The sequence below is a fragment of the Cicer arietinum genome, chromosome 5, assembly GCF_000331145.2.
Source record: "Cicer arietinum cultivar CDC Frontier isolate Library 1 chromosome 5, Cicar.CDCFrontier_v2.0, whole genome shotgun sequence".
Lineage (NCBI taxonomy): Eukaryota > Viridiplantae > Streptophyta > Magnoliopsida > Fabales > Fabaceae > Cicer > Cicer arietinum.
In genome coordinates this window covers 15,517,931-15,531,940 of record NC_021164.2, presented here as the reverse complement: position 1 = coordinate 15,531,940, position 14,010 = coordinate 15,517,931, and the positions used below count along the sequence as shown (strand labels likewise).

At 34.8% G+C, this 14,010-nt stretch overlaps 1 protein-coding gene across 1 annotated transcript; it reads right to left on the bottom strand.

The window, feature by feature from the left end:
- Positions 1 to 7,619: 7,619 nt before the first annotated feature.
- On the bottom strand, positions 7,620 to 9,341 carry LOC140920362 (uncharacterized). The gene is made up of 4 exons (XM_073368623.1): positions 9,102 to 9,341; positions 8,554 to 8,933; positions 8,213 to 8,319; positions 7,620 to 8,068 (listed from the first exon to the last, which is right to left on the bottom strand). Exons 1-4 carry the CDS (start codon positions 9,339 to 9,341, stop codon positions 7,620 to 7,622), a joined length of 1,176 nt encoding a protein of 391 aa, XP_073224724.1.
- Between the last annotated feature and the right edge of the window lie 4,669 nt (positions 9,342 to 14,010).

Sequence of the window (14,010 nt, the reverse complement as noted above, 5' to 3'; positions counted from 1 at the left end):
GTTAACTGGGCGTTAAGAACGAGGAATCTCTTAATGTCTCGGTTACTTAATATTTTGTTTTGAAAATCGTTTAAGTTAACTGGGCGTTAAGAACGGGGAATCCCGTGATAGGTGGTACGTTTACGACTTACGTTCCTGAGGGAATTGTGTTTGTCCGTGAGAGACTGCACAGGGGTTTGTCCGTGAGAGACTACGCCTTGGTTTAAGTTAGATGAGTATTAAGAATGGGGAATCTCTTAATGACTTATTTACTGAATGTTTTGTTTTGAAAATCGTGCTGACCCGGGATGGGTGCACCTTGGTAAACGGTACGGGTCCGTGATAGACAGTACGTTTATGATTTACGTTTGGTAAGTTGTGCTGACCCGGGATAGGTGGCACCTCGGTAAACAGTACTGACCCGTGATAGGTGGTACGTTTACGACTTACGTTCCTGAGGGAATTGTGTTTGTCCGTGAGAGACTGCACAGGTGTTTGTCTGTGAGAGACTACACCCTGTTAAATTGTGAATTGTTGGTTCATTTGGTATGTGTATTAATTGTGTTATAAATGTTAATTGTTATGTTTTGGAATTTGGTGATAACATGTTGGATTGCAATACCATTTTGAAACCCGTGATGTTGTATTAATTGGGTTATAAATGTTAATTGTTATGTTTTGGAATTCGGTGATAACATGTTTGATTGCAATACTGTTTCGTAACTCATGATGTTGTAGCAATTGCGTTATCAGTATTAAGTGTTAAGAATTGGGATTATGCATGAATGTGATTGAGTTAGTTTATGAATTTTTGGAAAAATAATCAGGGAAATCGATTTCCCAATCGATTGGATGGGTAAACAGGGACTTGACCAAATAGACAAAATCGATTAGCCAATCGATTTTGTAATCAGTTATTGAAAATCATTTACGAAATCGATTGCCCAATCGATTGGGCCTAAGTCAGGGACTAATCCATATTCGACCAAATCGATTTGGAAAATCGATTGCCTTAAATTTGCCAATCGATTGTATAAATATATCTTTCAAAATCTTTTAAGAAATCGATTTGGAAATCGATTGGCAGAGAGGCAGGAACTCAGCAAAACTGCCGAAATCGATTTGGAAATCGATTTGGCAACCCAGGGACTCATCAGAACTGACAAAATCGACTTAGAAATCGATTTGGTCATGCAGAAACTCAGCAGAACTGACCAAATCGATTTGGCAATCGATTGGCTCAGCAAAAGTCCTTATTTTGAGTTAGATAATCGATTTCTCAATTGATTTATCAATGCTTTGGTCAGTTATGTATTACTTGATGGTTTGAGAACTTCATTTTGAGTTCATTGTTAATTGGCAAGCATTATATGAACTTTTAGCATATGGAAAATCCTTTTAAGGTGCATGCTTAGTTGAAAGGTTATTTTGTGCATTTAAAACTTAAATGTTATGTGTTAACTGTTATTTTCGGTTGGTGACCTTTACAATTATTGTGGAAATCTGGGCTTTGCCCTCAGATGAGAGTCAGGACGATCCTACCGGTTCGTACCCTACGGACGGAAATGGAGATGGGAACGCTTGACTGCAGCTACGTTAGGAGGATCTCACGGGGCGCGTGGAGATCACTCAGGGTGTTTAGTTGTTTTGTAAAATGATCAGACTAGGTTGTCACAGAGGGAACGGATGTCTTTCTTTTGGGGTTGCGTTTATTTTTAAACTGGAAGACTGTACTACTTTTGTTATGTATATATTTTGAATTCATGGATTAAGAATTTTTCCGCTGCTCGTAAATTCTGTTGACCTATTTGTCGTTGTATTACGACTTAAATATTTATCCAAACGTGTGTTACCTTATTTATTTTCCTGTTTTATTTTAATTTCTTTTGAAAAAAAAAATACACTCACGCTTTGAAAAACGGGGTGTTACACTTACCGACTATGGATGTGTGTGAAGTTATTAAACACCGTATGAAAAGGGGTAGGCAACACTTTTTTCGAGAAAGCCGGGTGAAACAAGTTGTGACTAGTGTGTTGAATTTGAGTACGAACCTAGTGTGGATTGCTACTCGTACTTTAAGTTTCGAGGACGAAACTAATTTTAGGGGGGTAGTAATGTAAGACCCATAATTTTAAAGTATACTTTATGTATTTTAGTGTATTTTGGTATTGAACTCGGAGGCTTTTTAGCCAAGTTATTAATATTTTGGGAGTTTATATGACCAAAAAGATATTTTGATGCCGATTAGAATTACTCGTCGATGAATAAATTAAATTAACTGCAGTGGATCTTTTACGAAGAATTTAATGCGTTATGGGTGAAATGGTAATTTTAATAAATATCTAGATATTTTGTGATATTTGTTAAAAGTAATTAAAATATATATAAATATCTTTATGTATATATTTGTTTGGGGAGAAAAGAAAAGGATATAAAAAGGAAGGAAGGAAATAGAAAGAAAAGAAATATAATGGAAGGAAAAAGAAAGAAAGGAAAAGGGAAGGAAAGAAAGAAATCTAAATTCATCTTCTTCCTCTGTCGCGTGAACCCTTTTCCCTCCTTCCTCCATTGTTATTCAGTTTTTGCTTTATTTGCTTCCTTTAAGTTTGAGAATTGAAACCCAAGGCTAGTGGGTGAGAAAGATCAAGTTCTCAACTCCTTCCTCCTTCTCGGATTCGAAATCAGAGTTAAGGATTTCAAAACCGTCAAACACAAACCTCCCTGTTTCATCTAGATCTAAGCATCGTTTCACGAAGAGTTAGAAGGGAAAGTCACTCACTACCACACTACGGTGCTAGGGAACCAACTTTGGAGGCGACGCTGCGAGCGGAGATTTTACCGGATTCACTCACGGTACCGTAATCGAACGTAAAAGCTAACGTTAAGGTAAGGGCTCCTTTAGAACTTCTAGTTTGCATTTAGGGACTTATTTGTGGTTGTGTGGAAAGGTTTTTGGTTAGGGTTAGAGTGTTGATTTGGGGGAAAATGAATCTAAGGCTTTATGGGTAAAATCTTAGATTTAGGTTTTGGTTATATTGATGAATGTTTCGTGGAAAATGAATTTAAACTCATTTATGTACGATTTTGAGTAAATGAAACTTGTTGTGTTTGAGTGGTGGATTGTGTTGATTTGTGTTCGTCGTATTTGACGTGTTCTTAGTTAATACTGATGAAATTTGTTGTGTGTATGGTTGGATTCTGTGGAGAAATGAATTGATGTGTTTTGGTGTGAGTTGTGGATTGTATCTGATAATAGGTTTGAGTTTGTTTTATGAGGAATTTGAAAACCATTAGAGTTAAACGAGTATTAAGAATGGGGAATCTCTTAATGTCTACGTTTACTTAATGTTGGCGTGAAAACCATTAGAGTTAAACGAGTTGACCCGTGATAGGTGACACCATGGTAACTGTACTGACCCGTGATAGGTGGTACATTTACGATTTACATTTTTGGTGGATTGTGCTGACCCGTGATAGGTGGCACCTCGGTAAACAGTACTGGTCTGTGATAGGCGGTACGTTTACGATTCCCGCTTTTTCTTTTAGTAAATCGTGTTGACCCGTGATAGGTGACACCATGGTAACTGTACTGACCCGTGATAGGTGGTACATTTACGATTTCCGCTTTTTCTTTTAGTAAATCGTGTTGACCCGTGATAGGTGACACCATGGTAACTGTACTGACCCGTGATAGGTGGTACATTTACGATTTCCGCTTTTTCTTTTAGTAAATCGTGTTGACCCGTGATAGGTGACACCTCGGTAAACTGTACTGACCCGTGATAGGTGGTACGTTTATGATTTACGCATTTTAGTAAATCGTGTTGACCCGTGATAGGTGGCACCTCGGTAATTGGTACTTTGGCCTGCGATAGGCGGTACAATTATGATTTACGGCCCTTCGAGGAGGGTTTTGGTTTGGAATTCCGAGTCCATGCATTTTGGCATATACGCATCGCATTAGGGTGCTTGGCACACGAGTCGTGTTTGAATCAAGTTATGATTGAGTGTTATGTATTGATTTTGTGTGTAAGTGTGACTGATTGTAAACTATTTCGAAACTCAAGTTGTCGTGGTAATTGTGTTGGAATTGCTATGTGTTATGTATTGATTATCGTGTGTAAGTGTGATGGATTGTAAAACTATTTCGAAACCCAATTTGTCGTGGTGATTGTGTGGGAATTGCTAAGTGTTAAGATTTGGAGTTGTGTATGAATGTGATTGAATTAGTTTATGTAATTTTGGAAGGATAAGCAGGGAAATCGATCTCCCAATCGATTTAGGAAGTTACAGGGGCTCAACTATTTATAAAATCGATTTCCCAATCGATTTGGCCATGCAGGAATTCAGCAAAACTGACAAAAATCGATTTGGAAATTGATTGGCATTAAGTCAAGGGCTCAGCTATCCTGTAATCGATTTCCCAATCGATTGAATTAAGCCCAGAATTCAAATTTCACTAAAAACCTTCAAGAAATCGACTTGGAAATCGATTGGCTTAGTAGAATTTCTTATTTTGAGTTAGATAACAGATTGCTTATTGATTTATCAATGTCTTGGTTAGTTATGTATTACTTGATGGATTGAGAACTTTATTTTGTTTTCATTGTTATTTGGCATGTGTTATATGAACTTTTAGCATATGGAAAACCCTTTTAAGGTGCATGCTAAGTTGAAAGGTTATTTTGTGCATTTAAAAACTTAAATGTTATGTGTTAATTGTTAATTTCGGTTGGTGACCGTTTACAACTATTGTGGAAATCTGGGCTTTGCCCTCAGATAAGAGCCAGGACAATCCTACCGGTTCGTACCCTGTGGATGGGAATGTAGAGGGGAATGCCTGATTGGAGCTATGTTAGGAGGATCTTACGGGGCGCGTGGAGATCACTCGGGGAGTTTAGTTTGTTTTGGAGAATGATCAAATTAGGTTGACATAGAGGGAACATACGTCTTTCTTTTGAATTGTATTTATTTTAAAATGGAAGACTGTACCTATACGAATTCTGTCAGCTTGACATGTTATTTTCGATGGGTTACATGTACCACTTTTTGATGTGTAAATATTTTGGATTCATATTTTGAGAAACTTTTCCGCTGCTTGTAAATTATAATGACTCAATTATTTATCCAAAGGTATTTCCTTATTTATTTCTCTGTTTTATTTTAATTTCTTTTGAAAAAAAAATACACCCTCGCTTTGAAAAACGAGGTGTTACAATTCTACTCTGAAGTACTTGGTTAGGAGGTCTGATACTATGCTATTACAAGAGTGGACGGACAATTCATGAATGGTGAAGTCCTCATAGATCCCCTCAACTCAACCCGAGACACATATATGCGACGGTCGAGATACTCTTGTGTTGCACGGTAGTTCCTGACTTTAGGGAATAACCCACTAATCTACTTAGGAATTCCCCACTAGATGTACCCCCAAGGGCTATCAGTCTTACCTTACAGTTCGACTGTAGTCCTCCACGATCTTGCTCATTCAGTTGTACTTCCCCAAATTACTAGGTTTGTCAGATCCTCCCTATATGATGACAAGATAGTTCTAACTCCAAAATCACAACTCAATAAGTTTCAGTTTGACTTCACAACATTCATCATTATATATGTATATAAGTCAATCATAATAAAATCCCAATATTTTGGCTTGCACTACTTACAATGCATCATCCAGTCTTATCAATCACAAAATAAAAGATCAAACAGGTGACACATTCAAGTGATATCACAATTTCATTCAAGTAGCAATAACACTCTAGTACATATCATTCACACAGTAACAATCAACATAATATTCATAAAATCAGACGGCATGCAATCTTGATATAAATCAATTTACGACAATTCTATAGGTTGCTAAATTATATTTTAGTCCTCACTATTACCATTTACATGTTATTAATTAATTATTATTACTCAATAGGGTTCAACCGTACGTAGTATGTCCCGAATGAATATCTCAGAATTTCGGTATTCATGTTCTTCCCACGTTATTTTATACTCATAAATTGAACCTACTCTCACCCTTTACCTCAATTGAAGATTTCTCCAAACAAATCTGATCTGCTAAAGTTTCGCGTCTTCATTGATCGTCGTCTCTAATAGCCCGTAAGAGAATTATAACAACACATCAACCAAATAAAAATAAATTACTTACTAACAATAAATAAATAAATAAATTATCTGTTATTTATAATATAACTCAAAAATATATTTATTATCTTCAAAACATGCATATTAACATAATCAGATTTTTGTTTAACTAAATAGGATAAAAAGAACTAAATATAACGTTCATATATATAGTTTTGATTTTTTTAAATAGGTAACCATATATGTCATATGAAATACATAATAATATTTAGCTACAACTTATTATTGACTACACTCAATTTTATATTAACATAAATTAAACCTTAGACTCTATGCTATATTTGGTTCTCACAATAATGATCCCCACAGTAAATTACACTATATGCCTTATTTTGAAATTAATTACTTACTTATCAGACAATAAAAATTAATCGTTTTTTTTTTCTTTGAAATTTTATGTTATTAGAAATTGAACTAGTAATAAATTTATTGTTATATTGATTAAAATAATAAGGTACTAATTCGGTTAATAGGTATTTCACCAATATAAACAAAAAAATATGAAAACTGAGATTACAAGCAAAAGAATAAAGCATAATAGAAAAATAAAATGCAACGAAACAGTATGAAGACCACGATTTCAAGACAACTCTTATAGTTTCCATCAATTCTATAAGATCAAGACTTAGTTCAAAATTGTACAATGGAAATTTACCAAAATGTTGAGATGCGTTCATCATAACAAACCAGTCAAGCGTACTAGTTCCCCCTCTTTTTATTCGGATTACAGTATAATAATTTAATGGTAATAGGAAAGGTTTACCTGGTTGTAGGGTATAGTTATATTGTTTTAGTATTAGAAAACATGGGCCGGTGGCAACAGAGCAAGCGGCTATTGGTAAAGAGAAAACTAATCCTGTTCTTTCTTTATGCGATTATATATATATATATATATATATATTACATAGTATACGAGCCTAGGTTATTATTATTATTATTATTATTATTAACCCATTCTATTAGAGTTAAAGGTAACTATTAGTTAACAACACAAATTCACTCTTTGTATTATTTTATTTAAAATATATATATATATAAGTTAAATATAGTTAATATTAATGATTTAAATCAATTACTAAGGCAAACACACAAGACACACCTAAAGAAATTAGAACACATTAACACTCATATAATAATAGTAGTGTATCATTATACTATTAAAATAAGGTAATGAGAAATTGGGGTGTTAAATTTCTCCCCATATTGAAGAAAATTTTGTCCTCGAAATTTACTTGACGGAAACAATTCTGGATAAGAATCGCGCATCTGGCTTTCGACTTCCCACGTAGCACCTCCCTAAACATCCTTAACCAATGAAATTGTCTTACCCCTTAATTCCTTGACCTTTCGGTCTTTATTCCGTAGCGGTAAGGTCTCAAAAGTTAGATTCTCTTTTATTTGGACCTTGTTTGACTCGATTACATGTGAAGGATCGAAAATGTACTTGCGAAGTTGATACACGTGAAAGACACTATGAAGATTAGAAAGAGACAGAGGCAACGCGATCTGATATGCGACGTTTAAGAATTTGGTAAGGTCCTATAAACCAAGGAGTAAGCTTTCGCTTTTTTAATGGCTGACCAACCCTAGTTGTTGAAGTAACTCTCAAAAATACATGATCACCTTCTTGAAATTCGAGGTTTTTCCTTCTTTTATCATGGTAACTCTTTTGCCTACTATGAGATGCTCTCATCTTTTCCTGAATTATTTTTACTTTATCAGTAGTCTGTTGAACAATCTCAGGTCCTAACACAAGGTTATTACCCGTCGCAAACCAACACAGAGGGGCCCTACACCTTCTCCCATACAATGCCTTAAAAGGGGCCATTTCAATGCTAGAGTGGAAACTATTGTTATAGGTAAACTCTATAAGTGGAAAAAAGCTATCCCAACTTCCATTTTGTTCCAACACATAAGCTCTCAACAAGTCTTTGAGAGATTGATTTGTTCACTCAGTCTGACCATCTGTTTGTGGGTGGTAGGCTAAACTTATCCTAAGGTTCGTACCTAAAGCGCTTTGTAAACCTTGCCAAAACTTAGAGGTAAACCAATGGTCTCTATCTGAGACTATACCTGATGGGATTCCATGCAACTTCACAATTTCCTTTATGTATATTTCAGCTAATGTTTCCATAGAATAAGTTATGCTTATCAGAATAAAGTGAGCATATTTAGTTAATCTATCCACAATAACCCAAATACTATCATAGATTTTTGGAGTTCGAGGTAAGTCTACAACAAAGTCAATAGAGATGCTATCCTACTTCCATTCAGGAATACTCAAAGGTTGCATCAAACCTGAAGGTTTTTGGTGTTCTACCTTAGACTTTTGACAGGTCAGACAAGCATACACAAACTCAGCAACATCTTTTTACATTTTTAGCCACCAAAATATTTTATTGAGGTCTTTATACATCTTTGTGGCTCCAGGGTGAATACTTAGACAACTCCTATGTCCTTCCTCTAAGATCATCTTTCTTAACTCATCTACATCGGGTACGCAAATTCTATCCTTAAATCTCAAAATTCCATCCACACCTATTTTAAAATCAGGTTCTCTCCCTTGGTCTATTGACTGTAACTTATCTAAAATGTATAAATCCAATTTCTGATTCTTTTCAATCTCTTCCAATGGTCCACTAGTTACCTTCAACATTCCCAATTTAATGTTTTCTGGTGTCACTTCACAAACTAAACTAAGGTCTCTAAACTGTTCCAACAACTCACTATGCTTAACCATTAAAGCGGACACACTCAAAGTTTTCCTACTCAAGGCATCAGCCACTACATTGGCCTTTATAGGATGATAGTTAAGCTCAAAATCAAAATCTTTAAGAAATTCCATTCACCTACATTGTCTCATGTTCAACTCCTTCTGGTCAAAAAGATACTTAAGGCTCTTATGGTCACTAAAAACCTCAAATCTAGATCCATATAAATAATGTCTCCACATCTTAAGTACAAAGATAACTGCAGCTAGTTCTAGGTCATGGGTAGGGTAGTTTCTCTCATGAATCTTTAGTTGCCTAGAAGCATATGCTACCACCTTCCCATCCTGCATAAGTACTCCACCTAATCTTGAACCACACGCATCACAATATACTACAAAGGGTTCACTCAGGTCAGGTAACACTAAGATCGGTGCAGAGGTCAATCGTTTCTTAAGCTCTTGAAAACTATTCTCACAATGGGTATCCCACATGAACAATTCCCCTTTTCGGGTCAACTTAGTAAAAGGTAAGGCCAACTTGGAGAATCCTTCTATGAATCTATGATAATAACCTCCAATCCTAGGAAACTTCTAATCTCAGTCACTGAATTAGGTGCTTTCCATTCTAATACACTCTCCACCTTGGAAGGATCAACGACTATTCCACCTTTTGAAATTACATGTCCTAGGAAACTTACTTCCTCTAACCAAAATTTACACTTAGACAACTTGACAAATAATTGTTTCTCCTTAAGGGTTTGCAAAACTATCCTTAAATGTTTGCCATGCTCTTCCTTAGTCTTAGAGTACACTAAGATAACATCTACAAAAGCAACCACAAATTAGTCTAAGTAAGGATGAAAGATCCGGTTCATATAATCCATAAACACTACTGGTGCATTAGTCACACCAAAAGGCATAACCAAATACTCATAATGGCCATAACGGGTTCTAAAGGCGGTTTTAGGGATATCAGAAGACTTCACTCGGATTTAATGATAACCTGATCTCAAGTCGATCTTACTAAACACACAAGATCCTCTCAATTGGTCCATAAGGTCATCTACCATGGGTAGCGAATACTTATTCTTGATTGTCACTTTATTAAGTTGGCGACAATCCACACACAATCTCATAGAGCAATCCTTCTTCTTAACCAACAACATAGGTGCACTGCATGGTGACACACTAGGCCTTATAAATTGTTTATCTAAAAGCTCTTCCAATTGCTTCTTAAGCTCAGATAATTCTAAGGGAGACATCCTATATGGTGCCATGGATATGGGTCCAGTACCTGGTACAAGGTCAATGCTAAACTCAATCTCACACTCTGGTGGTAACCTATGTAAACTACATGTTTTTGATGAAGACAAAGATCAACAATTATGATCAAAGCAACAAGCTTAAAAAGAAGTTCAAACATCTTCATTAATAAGCTTTAACTCCAAACATACTAGATGTTTAAATGTAAAGGTAAATGATACAACCAATACCTCAAATACATGAGAACCATTCATATTTCCATATGCAGATAAAGTATTTTCAAAAGTCAAAATTACATTAACAAAGTCTTAAAATTAATATTTTTGACAAAATACAAAAGTGTATTCGAATACAGCATGCTGTAGTCGAATACAAAGCAAGTCAGAAGCAAAAGCCTCACATTTGTATTCGACTACGACCATATGTAGTCAGCGTCGGATCTTGCACAAAATATTTGGGGGAGCCGGGGAGCGACAAGTATTAACTGAAATATTATAATTAAAATTTAAATATTATAATTGAAATTTTTAAAAGTCGTATAGTTTTTTTTAGAATATCACACAATTCATACATAGTAGACAAGTTGAAAAAAAAAAATAGAATTTCAATTTTCACAAGTCACACAATTTTCACAAGTCACATAATTTTCACAAATCACACAATTCACACAATTCAATCAAATAAAATATATCCATTTTATAATTTTCATCTTTGTCAAAAAATTTCTTCTTGAAAAAATCATCAATTTTTTTATGTTTAAATATCGTGTCACTCCTACAAAAAATACACATATTAATTAAAACCATTCACAATTAAAAAATAGTATCACACTATATCATATATCAAATGATTAAGATGGTGTTAGAGTTTGTTGGTTCGAGATTAGTTAGTTTATCCTTCTATATCACATAGTTTATGTATATACAGAAGTTGTTGTGTCACATAGTTTAAGGATATTTTAATAATTTATCACTGTTATTTTCATAATATACCGTTAATTATTATATATATATATATATATATATATATATATATATGTATAAATAAATAAAAGAAAGTAAAAAATATAGGGGGTATCGTGGCTCCTTCCCGCTCCCAAGAAGATCCGCCAATATATGTAGTCGAATACAAAGCAAGTCCGTAGCTAAAACTTTGCATTTGTATTCGACTACGACCTTCTGTAGTCGAATACAAAGTAAGTCAGTGGCAAATTTCACGAATCTGTATTCGACTACATGAAATGTGTATTCGAATATAAGGTGCAGATTTTGAATAAATTTGAATGTTACAAAGAGGTGTATTCGAATACACACATCCTATATTCAAATACAACTGGAAGCAATACAATTTTTCAGATCTAAAATGGCTCCAGATCATTGTATTCGTTCATCAAACCTCTTGGATCATTGGCCACGAATCTGAAGAGATGTTTATGGAGTATAAATACACCATAACTTCAGATCAAACACTACACAATCCTTGAATAAATACCTTGAATAACTTTGAACAAAATTCTTGTTTTTACAAAGTACTTGCATTTCGTTTTCATATCATTCAGAAAGGTTCTCAAAGTAGTTGAAGTATTATTGGATTGAAATCATTATACCTCTCCTTTATCCTTACTCAAAATCATATTGTATCACTTGTAAAAGAAAGTTGTACTTTCTTAAAGTAGCCTAATCTAAGATAGTGGTGTGCTATCTTAAATGTATTGTTAGAAGTTTGTAGCAGGAATCCCAGGGTGAAAGTTGTATATTTTCTGACAATAAGTGGATTAATCTCTTGTTGTGTGCAAGAGGACTTATGTACCCTTGGTTATAAGGAGAACCAGGATAATTCTATTTTGTTCATTTATTTACTGCACTTACTTATCATTAGTCACTATATTAACTCAGAAAATTCAACTACCATATCGCTGAAAACAAGAAAATTTCCTAACTCCTAATTCACCCCCCCCTTAGGCGTACCTTTGTACTTACAATTGGCATCAGAGCACGTTAAGTTAACTTACTCCTCGATCATTACTCATGGCTTCCGCACAACCTGTTTTCAGAGATGGTGGTAGTAGTAACAAACCCCCATGCTTTGTTGGAGAGCACTACGATTTTTGGAAGATACGTATGCAAACGTATCTTGAAGCACAAGGAGACGACATATGGGATGCAGTTGAAAATTGTCCTCACATTCCAAAAACAGTCATCAAAAACAAAGAAGAAATAAAGATGAAGAATTATTGGAGTGATGATGATAAAAGAAAAGTGTTGTTCGATAAGAAGGCTAAAAATATGCTACAATCAACACTAGGAACGAATGAATCTTTTCGTATATCTCACTGTAAAACAACTAAAGAAATATGGGATACATTAGAAGTAACTCATGAAGGCACCATTGAGGTTAAAAGATCTAAACTCAATACACTATCACAAGAATATGAGTTATTTCGAAATGTAGCCCGGAGAGTCTATTCTAGACTTATAGAAAAGGTTATCCCACTTAACCCACCACTTGACGACACTCGGAAAAATCTTCACCAATGATGAATTAAATCTAAAAGTATTAAGATCATTAACAAGGGCTTGGCAACCAAAAGTGACAGCAATCTCCAAAAAGAAAAGCCTATCCAAAATTTCTCTTTCTGCACTATTTGGAAAACGTCAAGAGCACGAAATAGAACTTGGAAGGTTATAAAGAGAACAAATCAAGAGAACAAATCAAAGACGGCAATTGAGATGAAGATGAAAACATTACTGTAAGACCCATAATTTTAAAGTACCATTTATGTATTTTTGGTGTATTTTGGATTTTGGCTATGAGGCTTTTAAGCCAAAGTTAATAATATTTTGGAGTTTTATAATCAAAAATATATTTTGATGCCAATTAAAATTTCTCGTCGATAAATAAATTGAATTTAACTGCGATGAACCTTTTACGTAGAATTTTATGCCTTATGGGTGAAATGGTAATTTTAATAAATATCAAGGTATTTGGAGATATTTATTAAAAGTAAGAAAGGAAAACTAGAAGGAAGGAAAAGGAAAAGAAAAGAGTATATAAAGGAAAGAAGGAAAAGGGAAGAAAGGAAAAACAAAGGAAAGAAAAAGAAAGGAAGGAAATTTCCAAATTTCCATCTCCTTCCTCTGAACTTCACACGAGAGCAAACCCAAAATTCCATCCTTCTCCATTTTTCGTTTTCGTTGCTTCCTTTTCTTCAAAGCTAGTGACCCAAGGTTGGGTGAGAGTTAGATCAAGGTTTTCGCAACTCCACTCTTCCTCTTTGATTCGAAAACGAAGAAAAACGGTTTTTGAGATCCAAACACAAACCCCTCCGTTTCTTCTAGATCCGAGCTTCATTTCTCGAAGAGATAGAAGGGAAAGTTGCTCACCACCACGCTACGGTGCTAGTGAACTAATTTGGAAGCGGCGTTGCGAGCGGAGATTTTACCGGAATTACTCGCGGTACCGGAAACGCGCGTTAAAGCTAACGTTGAGGTAAGGGCTCCTTCCAAACTTTTAGTTTGCATTAGGGACTTATCTGTGGTTGTGTGGGAAGGAATTTTGTTAGGGTTAAATGTATCGATTTGGGGAAAAACGAAACTAGTGCGTTATGGGTAAAACCTTAGAGTTAGGTTTTGTTTATATTGATGAATGTTTCGTGGTAAATGAATTTGAAGTCTTTGTGTATGATTATGAGTAAATGATATTTGAGGTATCTGGGTGTTATGTTGTGTTGATTTTGTTCGTTGTATTTGGCGTGTCCATACTCGATGTTTGTTAATTGGTGTGTTTGTTGTGAAATATGGTTTGAATGTGAGAGTATGTTCTAGTTTGTCCTGTTGAATTTTGAAAACCATTAGAGTTAAACGAGTATTAAAAATGGGGAATCTTTTAATACCTCAGT

Excerpts from the sequence above, each read along its gene's own strand:
- LOC140920362 (XM_073368623.1), bottom strand. The coding sequence starts at position 9,341 with ATGTGGGATACCCATTGTGAGAATAGTTTTCAAGAGCTTAAGAAACGA. Across the intron at positions 8,320-8,553 it reads CACCCTGGAGCCACAAAGAT|ATTAACTAAATATGCTCACT; the intron begins GTATAAAGACCT and ends TATTGTGGATAG. Across the intron at positions 8,069-8,212 it reads GTTGCATGGAATCCCATCAG|ACTTGTTGAGAGCTTATGTG; the intron begins GTATAGTCTCAG and ends AATCTCTCAAAG.